The sequence below is a fragment of the Pteropus alecto genome, unplaced genomic scaffold (assembly GCF_000325575.1).
Source record: "Pteropus alecto unplaced genomic scaffold, ASM32557v1 scaffold177, whole genome shotgun sequence".
Classification (NCBI taxonomy): domain Eukaryota; kingdom Metazoa; phylum Chordata; class Mammalia; order Chiroptera; family Pteropodidae; genus Pteropus; species Pteropus alecto.
This window is the reverse complement of record NW_006442207.1, coordinates 5309893-5329754: the sequence shown is the minus strand read 5'-3', so window position 1 is coordinate 5329754 and position 19862 is coordinate 5309893. Positions and strand designations below refer to the sequence as shown.

The window sequence follows — 19862 nt, the reverse complement described above, 5'->3', positions numbered from 1 at the left end:
GCGGGGGAAAGTTATTACAAGTAAACTGCTGGGTGCTGAAGTAGCTGCTTGGCAATTCTGCAAGAACATAAGGAATGTGCAATTAAGCTCATTAAAACATCATCATTATGCTTATCGATCTGTTTTCCAAAAGGGGTGGGGCGGTGCAGTGCGTAAAGGCATGAGTCCTTCTGCAGATAAAGATCCGAGTTGCCTCTCTCGGCAAACAGAATCACCTCTGGAGTCCCCTGTGGCTCTTACGGTTGGCCTCGCTGGCTCAGAAGCTCTGAGAGGGGCTTCCGGGGGGCCAGCTCCTCTCAGCTCCCTTTGGCTGTGATCTCCATCAGACAAGCAAGGTTTTATTAAGCAGCTACTATATATGCCCAATACCGGTGTTCAGGGAAATTCAAAAACACTCCATGTGATGTGAGCCCTGCCCTCGAGGAACCGTTAGCTTAGTGGGGGAGGTGAGACCTAAATCATTCATTCATTAAGACAAAAATATGTACTGAGAGGCAGCCATGTGTGAGCGCCCCGCCAGGTGCTGTGGGTTCAAGGGTGGCACAGCCCCGCCCTCAGCCAGGCACGAACCTGTCAGGGACACAGAATTGCCGCGTGGCGGTGCTGGGAGGAGGAAGCGCGAGGCGCAGGCGGAGCGCGGGGCCGGGGTGGCTGCTCCAGACACAACCCGCTCACTTCCCACATTCAGTTTTCAGCTCCTTGAGGAAAAGCAGTGTCTCTCCTTCGCTTTCACTTTTTCTTCCTTTGCTGCTGTTTTCCTTTTTATGGCATTTTAATATAAAAATAATGTTTCAATGAAAATTAATCATATACAGAAAAATGTAAGAAGGCAATAAAAATTACCCATAATCTCATCACTCAGAAATACCCATTCTAACATTTAGATATATTTTCTTCCAATCTCGTGTTTTTATTTCTGTGTTTTACAAAATCATACAGCGTTGCATTTTTGTTTTTACTTTTTCCACTTGACATATGTGAGCCTTTTCCATATCATTAAACCCTCCTCAAACCATTACATAGAATATCTATCTGCACAGTTGAATCTTCTACTGCTGGACATTTTGTTTACAGTTTTTCACCATTATAACTGCTGTTCCTCTGAGCATCATCGTACGTAAGAATTGTCACTTATTTCATATCCCCCGTTATTTGCAAATAACATTTATGCAATAACCACCTGTAAAGTAAAGGAAGGTTACATAATACAAAGCAGAGTTTAGCTGTGGGACCACCCTGGAGCAGAATAAATCTGGAGGATAGGGAGGAAGGCTCACAGAGGAGCTGGGTCTTGAACTGGGAAGGTCCAGTGTTTTAGAGTCTTGTATCACCACAGACGATGCGAGAACCCCCAGGTTACATTTTCTTCTGAGCATCTGTAAGGGGCACCCCTTCCTCTTCACCAGCCCAGTCCTGACAAACTCCATCACTCGCATCTACACTGTGTCTCTAATTATTCAGTAATCCGCAAATTTTCTCTGATTCAGAATTACCCAGGCCTCAGGTTAAAAAGACAGATTCCTGGTCCTCACCCCAGACCTGCTAAATCAAAACCTATAGGGTGGGGCCCAGGAATCTGCATGTTAAAAAATATGCACCAAGGTAATTCCGTTGCAAGGGATCTGAGATCCACTGAGGCTCGAGGAAGTGCTGGCTGCAGCTGTGATGCTGGGCACATGGCGGTCAAGATGTGGGTTCATACCCTGGCCCTGCCCTTCACGATGTGGCCTTGGCCAAGTCACTTTGCTTCCTGAGCCTGTTTCCTCATCTGTAAAAGGACGGTAATGACAGGAGATCCCTCCAAGTGTAGTTGTGAGGATTAAATGAAGTGTTTAAGACTAAGGTGTTTAGCCCCAGCCCGGCCGGTTTGCGATGAAGGTTTTGGGTAGTTGTTGTTATTGTTCGTATGTATCATTTCTCTTTAAAACATGAGCAGCACATCGGCCTCCTTCCTTAGCCTTTGGTCTTAGCTGAGACCCTGTTTGCAAAGTGGCCTCAGAGATCAGTGACTCTGCGAAGCTCCTGCTGTGATCCGCGCCATGCCTTCTGCTGGTCCTACTCCGCTTCCCATGGCCTCCCAGCCGCAAGAGGGGGGCTGTGGCATCTGATTGGTAGAAATGCATCTTTGGTTGGGAGCCAAGTTAAGCTAAGGTGGGAGGGAGAGATAAGCCTGAGGGAATGCTGATGTGAAGAAGTGTGACTGGAGAAACACCAGTGCCCCCCAGGACTGGAGCAGGCCAGCTTGAACTTTAATTCCTGGTTTGATCAAAGTAGTGTAAAAATGGACCCCAAAGGTCTTTAGATGGAAAACTGGGTTTTAGGTTTCACATATTAGCTGTAGTTAAAGCCAAATGTTCATTCCTCTCAAATTGTGTGGGTGGATCACTTTCCTCCCACTGTTGAAGTATCGTGTTTTTAGCTGCTAATAAACTTAATAAAATCCATTTCTGATTTCCCCTAGTGTATTAAGTTCGTTCAAAGCACGGCTGAACCAACGTGTAGTGACATTGTGTTAGAAAGTGTTTTTGTTGGAAACAGACAACGGACACAGTTCAGCTGCAAAACGCTTCTCAAAAAGGCTTCTTTTCTCCATCTCAAGCTTGCAAAGAGCCGTTTGCATTCAGGGAATCCTCCCAGTCAATCATAACACCTACACAAAGTACGAAGGAATTTTGTTTCATTGGTTCAAGAAGCAGATTCAAAGGAACTGCACGCTTTTCTGCTCCCACCTGTCCCCGCCCCACCCCCGCCCCCAAACTCCCAATGCCGCTCATGGCCCTGTGTTCCCTCACCGTTCCCACACTCTGACACTCTGAGGCTGCCGGGATCGGAAAGGTCAGGGTGCATTTCCATGGTCTCACCAACCCCAAGTATCCTCAGAGCGCTTGGTGATTGACCGTGGATGCTGTAATCAAACAAACAAACAAACAAACAAACAAAAAATAAGCTTCTGAGAAGTGGGATGTGGAGAGCAGGGTGGGGAATACTGGAGTCTTCTAAACCTGAGTTGAAAACCAGAAATCAAGAAGGGGAATCATGAAGCTATAAACAAGGAAAAATAGGCAGAGTCCACATGAAGAAATAGACTCCGGGGAGGCGGAGGGAGATGTTGGACGGTTTCAGCAGTTCTGTTCTAAACGTCAGATGTGGTGTCGAGACCATCACGAGGCGTTCTGTTTATGGTACGTTGATTATTGGGATGTCTGTGTGTGTGTTGAGGTAGGGAGAGAGATGACGTTTTCAGAAAAACCGAAAAGCTGAAAACCGTCCAGATGTTTGTTGATTCATCACACTGAGTCAGTTCCCATTTGATTCAAGAATGTGGAAGCAGGACCGAATGTGCTTCCTTGTCAGTCCTGTCCTAGTTTAGTGATAGCTGAACCCGTTTCACGTGAGAGCATTAATTTATCTTTTTACTTTTAAGGTCTAAGAAAAAGTCTACCACGTACTCGAGCCGATGCATAGCATGACTGGACACACCTTAGGGAACCTGCTGATTTTTAACCACGTACTTGTGAGATCTTTGCTCTTCTGCCAGGTGAAAAACTAGAAAATTACAATGCCATGCCCGTGTTTGCTGAAGTGATCGCCCGTAGATTGTGTGGGGTTTATCTCCTGGTACAATCGGCATGGCCCTCTTAAATAGAGCTGTCTTAAAAACCCAGATTTACTGGTAAGATTTGTTTTAATTTCGGTCTAACAGCATTAGGATTACCCCTCAAGACTATAACGTCAGGCTTTTGTACAAACAAGGAGCTTACACAAAACTCCCATTATGATGGTGGCTTGAGGGGGGTGGAAAGCCTTGTTTGGTTGATTGAGTTATGATTGTATAGGGAACAAATAAAGGCTTTCTTTTCTTAAACATAACAGTTATGTCTTACTCTGGCAAATAATGCCACATATTCTTTTTAAAAAAAGAAATGTACACAGTCTGGCATTATTCTTAATGTCAGTGCAGTGTGTTACCTCTAGGTTGAAATCCAGTTTTAATCCTATAAGCTAGAAAAATAAGTTCGATTCTATACAATTGAGTTTTGAAACTGTTGATTCTGTCGATGTGTTCCTGACCGATTGCTGGTCTTTCCTTCCCTCCCCCGCTTCTCCTCCTACCTCTCCTCTTCCTCTTCCTCCTGCTCTCTCTCTCCATATGTGTGGATTAAATTAATTAAATGTCCTTTTGTATGTTCCTCTCTGTCTACGTGTATCTATACACATGAAACGATTTCATTCATGCTATAAGAAACTATCTTACTTCGTTTTCTGGGTAGCTACTCCGTGGTCTTGATAAACTCTTTTACAAGGAACTGATTTACTGCAATCCAGACAGTATTATGCTTTCTCCTGCCTCCCTCCCCGAAGAAGTTCAAGGTCTTTGACAGTCGTTGCACTAGGTACGTTACAGTTTCACTTACTAGATTTTATTTAAAGTCTCTTGTAAATCAAATGGATTGGAAAATTTGGGTGTTGGGTAGGTTATGTGATTTAAGCTGAGAGTAACCAACCCTGGTACTGTGGATGCTGCAGGTCTCATTTTGGAGGGCGTTCAGGGCCACAGACACATTCTCTATGGTTGTGCTCACAGCGTGTGCCAGAGCTGATGGCACTGCAGCCCGTGTTCCCGGTGCAGCTCTACAGGTGCAAGGTGTAATGGTGGAGGCCAAAAAAGAACTAAAAAGTGAATTCAGGGATGAAGATAGACAAACTAGGCTGAGAGCTCTTTTTTTTTTTTTTTTCTGGAAATGGAAAACAGATAGCAATCCAGTAATAGGAAGATGAAGGAAGGCTTCTGTAAATTAAGATAGGAGCCATGGTGAAGGCTTTTTAAAGTGAATTTGAAAGGATTTGGACTCTGTATTGGGCACTGAGTGCCTTTTGAGTTCTCTAAATCCATTTTAAACATAGGTTCTGCAAGTATATTTGGGCAGGAAATTAGAATTAGGCTATAACTTCAACAGGACTAATTTTAATTAGCTAATCTGGCATTTTGAAAGCACTTCAGGTCATTGTCATTATGCAAAAAATATGCAGTCATTAGCTCTCTGTGTACCAATTGCTCATTAATATCTACCTGGAATAGAGTTGATTAATACGAGGCTATCACTGCCTAAAAATGAACATCCTCACTTGAAAACGCGGCTTCTTTTCACTCCTGGCTGCTCCCAGAAGTGATGATGTAAGTGTTGGGACTGGACAGAAGTGCCCTTTACATTTCAGGACCACATCTCACAGGCATTTAATGGATCGAGACAGTTAAATATCACTGATCCAGCCTATCACAATAGAAAGATCTGGGGGAAGCCTAGTTTAAAAAACAAATGAAGAGTATAGGTGGGGCGTGTTTTGCAGAGCCCCCACCCCTGCCCTCAGACACCAAAAACTCCATACCTAGGAACTACCTGCCACTTGGCACCAGACTCAGAAACCCATTAGCAGTGCCACTTTGGTTAGTAGAGAAACAATGACTGAGCATGTGGCTTCTTGGTAGACTTTAATGTACCACTGGCCGTTGTTACAAGTCTCACGTCCAAGCATAATTTTACACGCCCCTCCTGCACTAAGATGATGAGGATGAGTTGAGTTCTTGCTTCTTTTTCTGCCTCTTAGTATTAATAGCATGTTGCCTTGCTTCGTAGCTTCGAGAAGTGAATTTAAAGGCTTGGTGGCAGTAGGGACAGTGCTTCCCTGAATTCTGGGATTTCATAGCCCTGTTTTGGGGAGTTTTTGTGTCACATTGACTTAAGTTCTCTTTGTTTAGAGCTTATTTTATGCTTAAGCCTCATCTTACTTTAGCTCTCGGGCATTGTTTTATTAAAATATGCTACAAGGTCATTGAGTTTCTGCCACTGACCTCCAGCCTCGCTCTTTTACCACCTGCCACCATATGACACCAAGGACATGTAATGACTGGGTCCCAGTCAGACACCCCCGCTATGTGTTTTACCCTCTCAATGGTTTATTCATTTGATTCGTGATTCATGCCACCCTTTCTGGGAAACAGCAGGCTGAGAATGTGTATGGTTTCAGGGGGAAAAAAAAGGAAGAGATGGAAGGAACAATTTTTAAAAGCTGCAGTTATGCCCACCAGTGAGTGTCACCAGTATCTCTGGGAGTTATTTAGAGGTTTCCAGTAGTTCAGTGCCCAAGCTACTGCATTGGGGGTGAACAGTCACCCTCCGTGAATGTGGCACCCTCAGGAATTCTTAGTTCGGGTTAGGGATTTTTCCTCTTCTGTGCCAGAAATTCTTGGACGCAGGTTGCATGCATACTATCAGTCACCAGCTACTTAATCCCAATCAGTGCCTGTAGTACTTGATGTGTTGGTCATTGTAACCAGCTGCAGGCAATTCTTGATTGTCTGTGGGAATGGAGGGGACTTGCGATGTGGTTAACCCAAAACAGTGAATAATGCAGAAGAGTCAAATTTTGAGAATTAAGTTTAGTTGGTTTTGTTTTCATAGAATTGCTTCACCTTCCTAGTTATATTTTGCCTGAGCTACACTTAATGCTTAACGTGTTACAATTTAAGTTTTTATATTATACAATTCATTTTAAAAATAAGAAAATTATAGGAGGCTGTGAAGAAAATATAATCACACGCCCTTCAAAACCTTTTGCTAAAGATATGTCTAGAAATTTTTTCTCGCTACCTATACATATAGATATAAATTTTCGAGTCGTTGAGCTTTTTTCATTTTACTAAATACCGTGATCATTGTGATCATGAATTAATTGTGATAAATTAATTCATGTCAGCATCATCATCTTTTTCAGCAGCATGGGACTTGACATTGTGAGTACACCACAATTACACAAATGCCTATTGAATAGTTGCGTTGTTTCAAAGTTATGGTTCCTAACAGTGTTACAGTGTTCACTCTTGTGCAATCCATATACCCGTGCGCACATTTTCTAAAATGTCCTTAGAGTTAAAGACCAAGGGTGGCACTGCTGGGTGATTTTCAACGTGAATTTTCAACTGCAGTCCAGAGAAGCTGCACAAACGCACAGGCCTGCAACGGCGGTTCTTCGTGTGTCCTTGCTGGTGTTATAATTCCCTTTCATCGTCACTAGCCTGATAAATTAGAGAGGCGGGGTGGCATCACACGGTCTTAGCAGCTTCTTTGTTTACTAGGTGAGGTTGAGCATGTTTAAATATATGCCACTTCTATTTCTTCTTTTGTGAATTACCTGTTCATCTCTTTAACCGATTTCTTCTCTTATTCGTCCTTTTATATGTTACATTTGTTTATGTTTCATTTATTGAAAAATTTTTCTTGAACACCTGTTGTGTGCTAAGCCCTGCTTGGTGCTGGGGAAACAGTGGTGAGCGAGAAAGACACGGTTCCTGCCCTTGGTATAGCGGGGAGGGGAAAGACATTAATCAAAGAATTACACAAACACAAGAGTGTAATTGTCTTGAATGCCATGAGGGAGTGCTTCATGGTGCAATAGGACTTATGTTAGCCAATCACTCTCCAAACTGAGCGGGCATCAGAATCACCTGGAGGGCTCGTGAAGACACACGTTGCTGGACCTGACGCTCCAGAGTTTCTGATTCAGTGGGTCAGAGGGGAGTCTGGTGATGCCGGTCCAACGACCACATACGGAGAAGCTCTGGCCTGGAGGTTTCACCTTGACAGAGAGGACGAGGCAGGTATCCTGAGGAAGCAAGCGATGCTTGAGCCGAAGTCTGAAGGCAGTACCTAGAAGTTCCGGTCAGAAAGGGTTTGTGCAAGAGCCCTGTGGTAGGATGGACTGTGGAGAGAGCAAGAGACGGGCCCGTGTGTCGGACGGGAGCCGTGTGAGTTGAGGCAGAACTGGTACCCAGGGCCAGACCACAGAGAGGTAGCAGGACGTGTTAAGGGATGTTAAGGTATTTTGATAAGGTCAATCATAAAAGGAAACCTTAGGCAATATAGTTGTTTTGTAGAAGTAAACAAAAATGGAAGTTAAAAATTGACTGTGAGTCTATGGCCATACCACCCTGAACAAGCCCCATCCCGTCTGATCTCAGAAGCTAAGCAGGGTCGGGCCTGGCTAGTACGTGGATGGGAGACCACCTAGGAAGACCAGGTGCTGTAGGCGTAAAAAATAAAAATAAGGGATTGTAAGCTGACAAGGTCCTTGCAATCTGTGAGGTCAACCAAGGGTTGCCTCGCCTAAAAAAATAAAAAAAAATCTAATCAAATAAATAAAATTGACTATAAGCAGTGCATCAGGTGTGTCAAGTACACATAATGAAAAGCTAGTACTTTCAAAGATAAACATTATTAAAGAGTTCCTTGAAATTTCTATTTATAAATTTTACTAAATTCTATTAAAAGCTGATTTACAAACTTAGGTTCAAATGTAATTTTAAGCCTAAGAGTTAAAAAGAAGCTGTTTCTGAAAGCAGTTGGTATCTGATTCTACCTGCTAGTCGCTCCAGGCTACCTTACCTGAAGAAGAAAATGTTGGATTCAAATTAATGGCCAATAGGATACTCGGGCCCCAGATTCTCATTAGAAAGAAGAAAGTGTTAGAGCCCTTCAAAAAAAGAGAGAAAAGCAGCTTGCTTTGGATTAACAAAAAGTCAGGACTAAAACCCCTCGTTTGATTCCTGTCAGAAGGAAGAAAGGAAGTGGTGGCTTTTAGCAAGGGCTGGAAAGTGCGACTTGTATGTTTCTTCATCAGTCTTCTCCTTAGGTAGCTGGCAAAAAAGGAAACTCAGGTAGCATAAGTGTTCTAAGCGGTTGTAAGTGTTTTCAGAAACTGTGAGACTGGTTTAGTGGCAGGTAAATTGGATGAGATGGAAGCCAAGGATTTCTTTCTTTGAAGCCATAAGGGGAAAAGGAAATAGGACGAGATCGACACCAGTTGTGTTTTAGTGAGAAAGGTGCAGCGATATTGCATTCAGGTGTGTGTGCTTTAAATCGTGCTCCGTATATGTTACATATACAAAACTTCAAAACAGAGTTTAAAGGCTTCTAATTTCACAGCCATCTGAGTTTTTATTCTTTGAAAGGGAAATGCTTTCTGCCAGTTTCCCAATCTGTGGCTTAAACCTGACTTTTCAAACCATGTTGTAATAATAAAAATAGTAATAGTAGCTAATATTTATTGAGTGCTTACTATATGCCAGGTGCTGTGCTAAGCTCTTTATGTGTTTATCTCGTTTTAATTCTCACAACAACCTTTGGGATAAGTACTTTTATCATGTCCTGTTACAGATGGCAAAACATAGAGCCAAAGCCATACAACTAGTAACTGGGGATCTGGGGATTTGAATCTGGGTGGCCTGGAGGCGGAGCCCATACTTTGAACCACTTGGCTTCCCTTGGCCTGGGGGCAGCAAGCAAACCCTATTTTCAGACTTAATGCCTAAAGGAAATAAGTGCCTATTCAGTGCTGAGTATGAAGTAAATCCTATCAGATTCAAAGCACAACAAATTATTCTAATATGTTGTCAAAATATATTTGCCCTAGTCCTGAAAACAGGGAGGCATAAGCTAATAAGAGCAGGGTGGAGTGTGCTGGAACAGTGGGAGCAAACACGCTCTCGTGGTAAATGCATTTGTTTAAGGGTATTCAGCTAAGGGGGCCGCCTGCCTGCCTGCTTCCCTTCCCTCCTTCCTCCCTTCCCTCCTTCCTTCCCTCCCTCCCTCTTTCCTTATTTTTCCATATTCTCCCAATTTTCTTAGTTACAATGAAAAAATAATTTTAAAAATTGTTTGGAGATCAATGAGACATTTAACCAACTTGTTTTAAACAGTCAACTCCATGCAAGACATGGTAAGATGGTGTAAAGGCCAGAGTGTTCTGTGCACTCAGGCCCTTCCAGGGACCAGTCTTACCATCAGGCACCTTGAGGGCAGGGTCACCTGAGGGCGTCTAGGTGACTCTTGCTTCTCTTATTACTGAACTGAGTCCGGCACTCAGAGTGACTGCTAGAATGGGGCTGTGGCATCTGTTGGGGTCCTGCTCTCCCCCAGAAGCCCAGATAAAATGCACCGCCATGCTTTGTACCGTGTGCCATGGGGCGCTTGTGTCAGGGAAGCGTGACCCCACATTACTTCCCCCCTTGCATCCCACTACCTTTCCCGGGACTTGTGTGCCCCAGTCTTCTCTTCCACCCCAACCACATATGTTAGGTGACCTCCAGGACAAGCCAGGCCTCACTCCACCCCTCCACTCCCTACCCCATGTCTGCAACATTCCATTTGACCTGCAGTGGCTTGCTGCTCTCCGCATAGATTTGAAAAGAGAATGAAGTGATTTGCATAATTAAAACAAATTGCTTGACGAGTGTGAGAATCCATTGTTGTGCTATAATGGAATGATTTAGATGCTTTGTGAGACACAAGTCTGGGGGGAAGCTGCTCTCCTACCCTGGAAATGTAATTACAGCTCCACAAAGCCCTCTCTGGAGAGACTTAGGGTGATTAGAGCAGGACATGGCAGTTGTCTCTGGAAGAAAGCGTCAAGACCGAAATAGAAGATTCTTAACTTCGTAAGTCTGCCTTCTCAGCTCGAAGCATATGATGCAGTTCCTGGGACAACTGCTGAAGCCTGAAGGAACGTTTGGTATTCCCCCGCTGAGCAGTTTGCCGTTACATCAGGGGATCTTTTTTTTCTTTTTTTGCATGTGTCCGCCCTCTACCTCTATCTGTTCTGGTTCTCTGGTGCCACAGAGAAAGTGTCTTTGAGACGACATTACGATTTCAGATTAAAGGAGACCAAGTAAATGCAGTGCGTGATCCTAGACTGAATCCTGGAACAGGAATGCAGGGTGGGGGTGGGGGTGGGGGTGGCAGGAATCTATAAAGAACATTATTAGGACAGTTGGCAGAATTGGAATGCAAGCTGCGGATTTGATGTTAGTATTATGTCATTATTAAACTTCCTGATTTCGGTAAAGGGACTTCAGGTCTGCAACTGACTCTAAATGGTTCCCAATAAAATATGCCTTTATGCAGAAAGAGAGGAGGGTGGGGGAATGGCAGAGCTCATGGGGCAAAATTATAGCAATCTGTAAACCTAGGCGAAGGGTATAGGAGCTCATTTTATTATTCTTGCAACTTTCCCGTTGAGTTTGGAATCATTTCAAAATGAGGAGTTTTTTAAAAAAATCACATTAGGAAGTAATTCTGGCCTTGTAGGACTGACAATTACTCATTTCTTAAAAGAAAATCTAGGAAGGCTAGAAAAGATCAACAACATGCATGCTCCAAATAATTTCTGCATGAAGTAGAGAGAGCTGAATTCGCAATTAATTATATCCACAAGTAAGATGAAAATCCAGATGACCACCGCAGCCCTGCTGACTTTAGAACACAGGACGCAGGACTCGACCGTGCCCCTCTGGGGCGTGGCCATCTCAGGGGCCTCATTATAAAGTCAGCACAGGTAGGAAGTGAGCCCTTCACGCGTGAAGGGACCTGCGCTTCTTTCGATGGTGTCGGAGAATGCTTTGTCGTGTAGTTTGCAGGGTCTGTTTGTCTCCCGTTCTTATGAGGAAGCCAATGAGTTGACTTGGAGTTCAAGTCCATTTGTTGTTTTGTTTGTTTTTTGTTTTAAGTTTATTGGGGTAACATTGGTTAATAGAATTGTATAATTTTCAGGTGTACATTATAATTTGACATCTATATATTGTGTGATTACCACTCAGAGTCCAGTTTCCTTTAGTTACTATATATTTGATCCTCTTTACCCACTTCACCATGTTACCATATATTTGATCCCTTTTACCCACTTCACCATTTCCCAACCCCCATATATTTGACCCCCTTTACCCTGTCTACCTCTTCCCTCCCAAGTCCATTTGGATTGTGAGATGAAACCATGGAATTTCCCTGTCTTCGGGTCTTTAGCAAGCCGGACTTGCCAACAACAGCCTCCTGGTCTATACGTGGATGTACCACCCTGCCCCCCCCATCCATGAGGTGGAGGGCCTGGGCCCTCATAGAGGAATGGTGAGGGCTCAAAGCCCTCCAGGGATCTCCCTTGGGTTCTGCTCTGGGTGTGGTGTCAAGCATCAGGGCCAAAGTGGTATTCACAAGGGCTTTTCTGGCTTTGTGGCATTGTCACCAATCTATGCCTTTCATGGCTCTGCATAGTATTTGAAAAGCTATGTGGCAAGGTCCAAGTGCCTCACCTTGCTTTTGCCTTCGTGTTGGAACACTACAGAGCTTAGAGCATATAGACTGGGAGAGTGGGTAGGAACCTGGAACAGGATCCAGTTCAGCAGTGGCATACTCAGACACCCATGGGAACCAGGCAGGCACCACAGGTGAGTAAAACTAGCCAGGAGGCGATGAGGCAAACTTGAATAACTGGTCTATCGAAAAGGCTTCTCAGGACTCATTCCACTGTTGCCACGGAGGAACGTGAGCCTGCTGAGGTCAGATCTTCCACGTTTTCTAAGATGCCTGCATTCTAGATTACAAATCTCCTTGTTTGTAAATATTGGCAAGATTTTTTTTTTTTTTAATTAAAAACTGAACAGGCCGAAGCAACACATCTGGCAGGTGGGATCAGTTCACAGGCTGATCCAACCCACTCACATTACATGTTTGATGATTATATTCTGCAAACAGTTACTGGGCTGCAACAGGGTGCTGTCACCCGGGATCGGCCTTCAGTCACACCCCAAGTTAACTGCAGAGGTAGACTCACTGCATCGAAGTGTTAAACTTGCGTAGTGAGTGTTCTGGTTTGACATGAAAACAAAAATTTGGCTAAAAGATCCAGCCTCATGAACAGGAGTAATTAATTCCAAATGTTTTTTTGGAAAGAAAATTAATTCCATCGTGAAATCTCCTAACATCCTACTTCTGCCACATGTTTATGGAAATGCCTCCTTAAAACTCAATGAGTATGTTCCTTCCTAACCGCAAACAAACCAGCTTTCAAAAACAAATATGAATAAAGATAGGGTTCAAAGTGTCAGCTACAACCGTTATGGGAAAAAAGGGCCCCCAGCTCCACTTCTAAATGACTTGTTGGATGGAACGTCTCTCGAAAGATGTCTCCAGCTTCTATCTAAAGACATCTCTGGCTCTCCCAGGGAGAGACATTTTGGGCGGTTTATAATGGAGAGGACTTTGGGACGCCCCAGACCCCAGGAAGAAGGGGAGGCTTCCATGCACACACACTGGCCCCTGTCCCAATGCATTGTCACATGTTCACACATAACTAAGGCTCACATGTGCCCAGATTCTGGAGTCAATTGGACTGGGGTTCAAATCCAGAAGCTGCCACGTGTTCGCTGTGACCTTGGGCAACTTTCCTAAACTCCTTCAGTTTCCTCATGTTTAAACAGGGATAAGAATGGAACCTATCTTGGAGAGCAGTTGTACGAATTAGAAAACTTTTGTACGGTACTTACCATGGCGCCTATCATGCAGCACCAAAGGCGCCTATCATGAAGCAACAGGATGAGCAGCCTGCCTGCCCCAGGTGGGCAGACCCTCAGAGCTGGCTGGGAACGCGCCGGAGGATGCGCCCACGGCCCGGCCAAGCAGCCGCACAAAAGCAGCTCAAAGGCACAGTCGTGTTTTGGGTGGCTTTCGGGGCTTTTTGGTAAAGTTTTATTCAGATATAATTCACATACCCTTCAGGTCACCCATTACAAGTTTATAATTCGGTGATTTTTAATGTATTCACAGATACGTGCGACCATCAGCACAGACAATTTTGAAACATCTTCATCAGCCCAAAAAGAAACCCCATAACTTTTAGCTGTTGTTCTCCAATCTCCCCATCCCCCCAGCCCTAAGCAACCACTAATCTACTTTCTTTATAGGTCGACTTATTCTAGACATTTCATATAAATGGCATGATATAATATGTGATCTTTCGTGACTGGGTTCTTTCACTTCGCATGTTTTCTGGGTTTACCCATGTCACAGTACATGTCAGTATTTCATTTATTTTTATGGCCAAGTAACATACCACATTTTATTTATCCATTCGTCAGTTGCTGGGCATTGGTTTTGCTTTCACATTTTAGTTACTGTGGATAATGCTTCTATGAACATTCATGTACAATTTTTTGTGTGAACATATGTTTTCATTACTCTTGGGTATAAAGCAATGAGTAGAGTTACTGAGTCTAATGGTAACTCTGTTTAACTTTTTGAGGAACTGTCAAACTGGTCTTCAGCGTAGGCGTACCATTTTATACTCCCACCAGTGTATAAGGGTTTTGATTTCTCCACATCTTCACCAACACTTGCTATTATCTGACTTTTTGATTCTAGCCATACTCATGAGTGTGAGATGGCATCTCCTTGGGATTTTGATTTGCATTTCTCTGATAACTAGTGAGGTTAAGTATGTTTTCCTGTGCTTATGGGCCATTTGTCTATCGCCTTTAGAGAAACGTCTACTCAGAACATTTGCCTATTTTTCACTTAGGTTATTTGTCTTTTTATTATCGAATTGTAAGATTTCTTTATAAGGTCTAGATACAGGATGCTTATCAACTGCATGATATGAAAATATTTTCTCCCATGCCATGAGTTGCCTTTTTCCTTCCCCGATGGTGTCCTTTGAAGCACAAAGGGTTTTTAATTTTGATGAAGTATGATTTATTTTCTTGCTTGTACTTTAGATGTCATATCCAAGAATCTATTGCTAAATCCAGGGTCACAAAAATTTATTTACTCCTGTGTTTTGGCTCCTGCGTTGAGGTCTTTGATCCATTTTGAGTTTATGTTTATATATGGTGTGAGGTAAGAGTTCAGCTCTCTTCTTTTGCATGTGGATATCTGGTTGTTCAGCCATGTTTTAAAAGAAGAAAAAGAATTGTTAGGGTGATATGATCATCCACTAAGACATACCTCAGCCCAGTCCACCGTGGAAGACCACTGGCTAATCAGAGCGGAACAGGAAGAGTTAACTTTCACAGCAGGAGAGGCACTTCAGCTGTAATTCTTTAGCTCATAAATTACACCCATTAAGTGGATGAAATAATAACCAATAGGGTAGTAATCACCCTAATTTATACTTATCTCTTAACTACCTGCCATCTCTGGGCCTTTCAGGCAGAAGTAGGATGTAATAGAAACAAAATCAACCTTTTCATCAAAGACTAAGAGCCGATTCTTGGCCACCTTTGTGACCCTCGATGAGTCACTTACCCTCTCTGGACCTTACTCTCATTTCTAAAGTGGGACAATGATGCCAAGGTCCCAGTATTATCGAATAGGTTAAAGAAACATGGGAAAGCGTATAGTGCTTGATGTCCAGTTGCCACACAAAGCAGGTGTGCTCATTCTCATCGTACTTCCCTTCCCTCTTCCACCATTGGTCAAGCTAAAAGCTAACTACGTGTCTGCTCCTTCAGATCACAGAGGCCAGAACCCTAGAATTCCATACAATAGCCAATTCCAGAGGCACAAACACATCCCACAAGCCGTCCTGTGCTAGCCCCATTCCTCTAAACGAAATATTAACCCCGGGAGTCTTAGAAAAGGATGATGCTCCGACGCACCTCTACTCGGTTGAGGGTGTGCTTGGAAGGTGCTCAGGCCTCAACCAGCTCAGTGTTGCAGGTAGTTCCCCTGCTGCCTGGCAAGACAGTCGATTGAAAAGGAAACTTATAGCCGTAGGACTGAGTGATTGCTCACTCAGTACCTCCTAAATGTTGGAAGAGGGGACCAAGAGGGATCATCAGAGTGTGAATCGATATTTTCCTCTGGGCCTGAAATTCCTTCCAGTGGTACCCTGCTCTTGAGTTAAAACATAGTGTCAGCACCAGGATCTAACATCGTACACTATGAGCTAGTGCATGCGAAGACACCGGGAACGGTGAGAAAAGCTGTGTAAACATGACAGGGCACGATAACCCATGAGTAACCATTGGTATAAATAACAGGATGTTAGAGCTGAAAGGAAGGGACCTCAGAAATCAATCCGGCTCCCTCAGTTGGCATAAGAAGACAGCAAGTCCGAGAACACTGGGTGACTTGGCTGAGGCAAGGCAGTAAGTAGCAGCAGAGTTAGGTACCTGATGCACGTGCCATCAGGCCCTGAGGCCATGGCATCTGGAACACAAACATTTTGATGCGGAGGCTGTCACAAAAAAGAGACTGAGTGTTCAGGCCAGAGCTGAGGGCACCGGAGAAGCAGCTCAGGAGCTACGTCATTGGAGGAGGGAAGCCGAAATAGACTCAAGGCAGAGGCACAAAGGCTGGAAGGTGCTCTGCATCCACATGTCGGAGATGCTTCTCGTAGGGAGATTCCATCTCAGCTGAAACTTCGAGGTGCCAGAAAAATATGGCGGGACATCTGTGCCCCGTATGGCCTGCCTCTGCCACCGATTGTCCAGGGGCTTCCCGGGACCATCACTCCCCCTCTGAACCTTGGTCTTCTCACGGCGAATGAGATAGTAAATTAGGTGAACTCCGGAGGTCTGTGGTCCCGAACAGTCTTCAGGCTTAAGGCCAGGTCATGCCAGGGTGGTAAATTAATCTAAGGATGGACAACTTTTTGTGAGCCTATTCAGAAATAAGTTTGGGTGATGATTTTAAGTTCCATTTTCTTTTTATGCATCTATTCAGGTGATGCATTTAACCTGATTAATAAAAGCCCACTGGCCTAATGTACAATATTAGGAGATAATTGCAATGGATGAAAGTCTCTTGAGTCAATTAACTCTTATTACCTGGAAACCATTTATAAGAGGCAATAAATTATTGGGACAACACAATTAGCAGTTCCACAATAAAACAGTTTTCACGTGTGTGCATGTACGTGCCGCTCCCTCCCCGCCCCCCCCCACCTCCTGAGGGCCTGTCAAGGTAAAGGGTACGTATCTGAGGGGACCGCTGTGCCCTTTTGTGTTCACAGGAGTGTGTTAACATGCAGCAGGGTTGACATATCCCAGGCTAGACCGAAGCAATGAAATAAGCTTTCCACGCCTGGGAACAATGATGCCTGTGTCACAGCCAGTCAATGGCTGTTTCAGTGCCTTGTGCCTAATAGACTCTCACCAAACGTTGGCCAATCTGCTGAGTGATATTTGAGGTTGGATCTTGTGATTCGATTTAAAGCTCATTTCTAACACTTCCACCTGGAATTTAAAAACTGAACTCACTTAGTATTTAGAAAAAGTTGTTTTCCATCAAGCTACAGGTCCTATACTAGCATGGACAGAGTTGGGACCAAAGAAAAGTTTAGTATAAGGATGCTAGTAGGTACCGGTACAGTAGCAAATAAGCTCTAAGAGCCCCATTGATCGCTTACATTTGTTTTCAATCTGTGGAAGAAGATTGTCTTGTCCCCGAAGGGACCCAAGCTTAGTTCAGTGTGTCTGAAGGATTCTGGGCCCCTTTCCACTGAATCTTCCCGCCATTTGCTTAGTAAGCGAGGAGAACAGCTCTAGAATTCTGCATTCATCTACCTGGCATTTACTTTCGCTGACCTTTTAGTGTCTCTATCACCTAAAGCATTTTTCCCTCCGCTGTCGCATTATAAGCGCAATCCACATTTCAGACGTTCAAAGCGGGGGGCGGGGAAATACAAATCCCACAGCACAGCAATGCTAATGATCAACGTTTTATTTTTATCGCGTTGACTGTTTCAACCACAAGCTTAAAGAATTATCAAGGCACACCGCATTCATCCAAATAAGCTGGAAATAATAGACTGACCAGAACCAGTGCTGAGAAGGCAAATTTATAAGTCGAGTAATTGAAAATGTAATAAAGAAAAAAAAACAAGTTACCATAGAACCAGGATCTCTTTTGTGTGTACGTCCAAATTTGTGGGGTTTGGGGTTTGTTTGGTTTTTTTTTTTTACATCACCAGATAATTTTATGATAGCCTATCTGTCACTTCTTCAATGATGATAAACGTGCGATCTGATCTTTTAGAAGAATAAACAGTTCCTTGTTAATTAATTTATACAGCTGTCAGTGAAGCTTTCTCTCTTTTTGCACTCTAAGTGTTTCCCTGCCATAGATTTTCTTGCCGTTTCTGGCAAACCTCCAGCGAGAGCCTGGGATTTATTAGGCTGACTTGGTGCAAAGTCTATTGATTGTGGCCCCGAGGGTAATAACTAAATAGAGCCGGAGCAACAAGTCAATAACACCATTGTTGCTGCAGCCTGCACTCACTCGAGGAGCGAGACTGTTTTACAGCAGCCGAGGGTGATCACGGGCAGATCAGTGTGTTCGACACATGCCGCATGCCCTGTGCGAGCACCGAGGACCGTTTGAAAGCTTTCAGCGGGATCGCTGGAGGATCGGGGTGGGGTACTGGGATTATGAATCCCGTGAACTCCTTCATTATAGCTTAAAGGTTTCAACTTTAGTTTTTAACATCTGCTGCAACCTTGGGGAGCTCTGAAGCAGGGCTGGTGCAAGGGAGTGCAGGAATGGGCTCTGGGCCTTGGCGCTAAGTGGTCTGTTCTTGTTCTCACCTGTGTCCTGGAAACAAGATCGTCATGAGCAGAGAGGTTCTCTCACAGCTGCTGTCTGTCGTCCATCCATCCCTCCGGCTGTCCATCCATCCCTCCGGCTGTCCATCCATCCCTCCAGCTGTCCATCCATCCCTCCAGGCACCCATCTGTGTGAGGTCTAGCCAGGGGCTCCATCTCTGGCTTCTCCTACCCCAGAATATGCTCAACATGAACCATCTAAACAGGAGCGATTGTGACCCCAGAGGAAGTCATAACATTGTAATCTCCTCCCTTCTCAGTCTTGAGTGGCACTGACTTCATTTTAGAAAGCATTTTGTTAAGGCTCGCTTAGAAAAAGAAACCAGTCATGTCTTCCCGAGCTCTTCTTTCTTAATTGCTAGAAGTTCAGAACTCTGACTTTCACATACCCGATGATGGGTTTTTAAATTACGGAAAGCAGAATCAAAGTCCACATCATTCTCTGTCTCTCTCTTGCCTTTTGAAGAATCCTCACCATGCCTCATGGGAGAAATCTGTTTCCATGCCCGTAGGACTGGAAAGTCATGAGACAGGTTCTGCATGTGGCTAGCGCTCACCAGCCTCCCGACCTCTGGGACTCATTCTGGCCAAGTGGTGTCTGAATCGCTGAGATGGACTGAGTTTCTTAGGCCCACTGCATAAAACTCTGGGACCCTGGCCCACAATCCAGGTCCCAAATTGATCACTAATGAGGAAGTGCCTTCCCTTCAGGTGGCAGTGCTGACACAGCCACAAGGCAGCCCTTTATTACACAGACATTTGTCCTTTGAGTCTTTGACATAGAGTGTTATGGAGAAAAAGGCAATTTTTACTTTATGGACCATAAAGTAAAAAATAAGACTTCACCAAAGGCATTTATTCTGAATATAAAATCTGCATGGTAGAGATGCCTTCCCCGGTAGTCCCTGGTGGTTATCGCATTTCGATTCCATTCCTGACATTCATCAACCAGAGACAAAACTCACCTGCAGGGAGGAGGCCTAGCCATCGAGGGGTCCAAGATCACGAGCGCACAGGGATTCCCTCCCCGTCTCCATAGGGCTCAGGTTTCTGGACGTGGCATTTGCCCTCTGGCTCCCTCCCGAGGAAGTGCTGACATGAAATTAGATTCCTCCCGTGTTGTCATTTAACTTTCACAGAAGCAAATAGAAAGAATTGATGACAGCCAACCCCCTAACAGCCTCGGCACTCACATCACTCTGGAAAGGTGACCTTTTAGATCCATGACCTGGAATTACCTGTCCCCTGGATAAACACCCCCTGATTTTTAACTTAATACCAAGGCCATGGTCTCCAGGTTGCTGAATGGAAGAACTATTGGCTGGCTTCAGGAAAGGCAGACACCTCTGAGCAGTTGTTAGGTTCTTCTGCTGAGGCCATTAGCCATTATTACCCACATTTGTCTTCCTGATAAGAGATAGCGACCATTGTGAGC

At 44.3% G+C, this 19862-nt stretch overlaps 1 protein-coding gene and 1 pseudogene across 6 annotated transcripts in view; both read left to right on the top strand.

Moving 5' to 3' along the window:
- VTI1A (vesicle transport through interaction with t-SNAREs 1A) overlaps positions 1–19862 on the top strand; it is a 324109-nt gene that overhangs the window by 269457 nt on the left and 34790 nt on the right. The window contains exon 9 of one of the 6 annotated variants that reach the window (XM_025039167.1): positions 3425–3485. The exons of the other annotated variants lie outside the window; for them this stretch is intronic. Within the exon in view, the coding sequence (XP_024894935.1) occupies positions 3425–3470 (46 nt within the window). The 3' untranslated portion in view covers positions 3471–3485. Of the gene's footprint in view, positions 1–3424; positions 3486–19862 lie in introns of those variants that run through there. 6 annotated transcript variants of the gene reach the window in all.
- Positions 7970–8088, top strand: LOC112470206 (annotated as a pseudogene).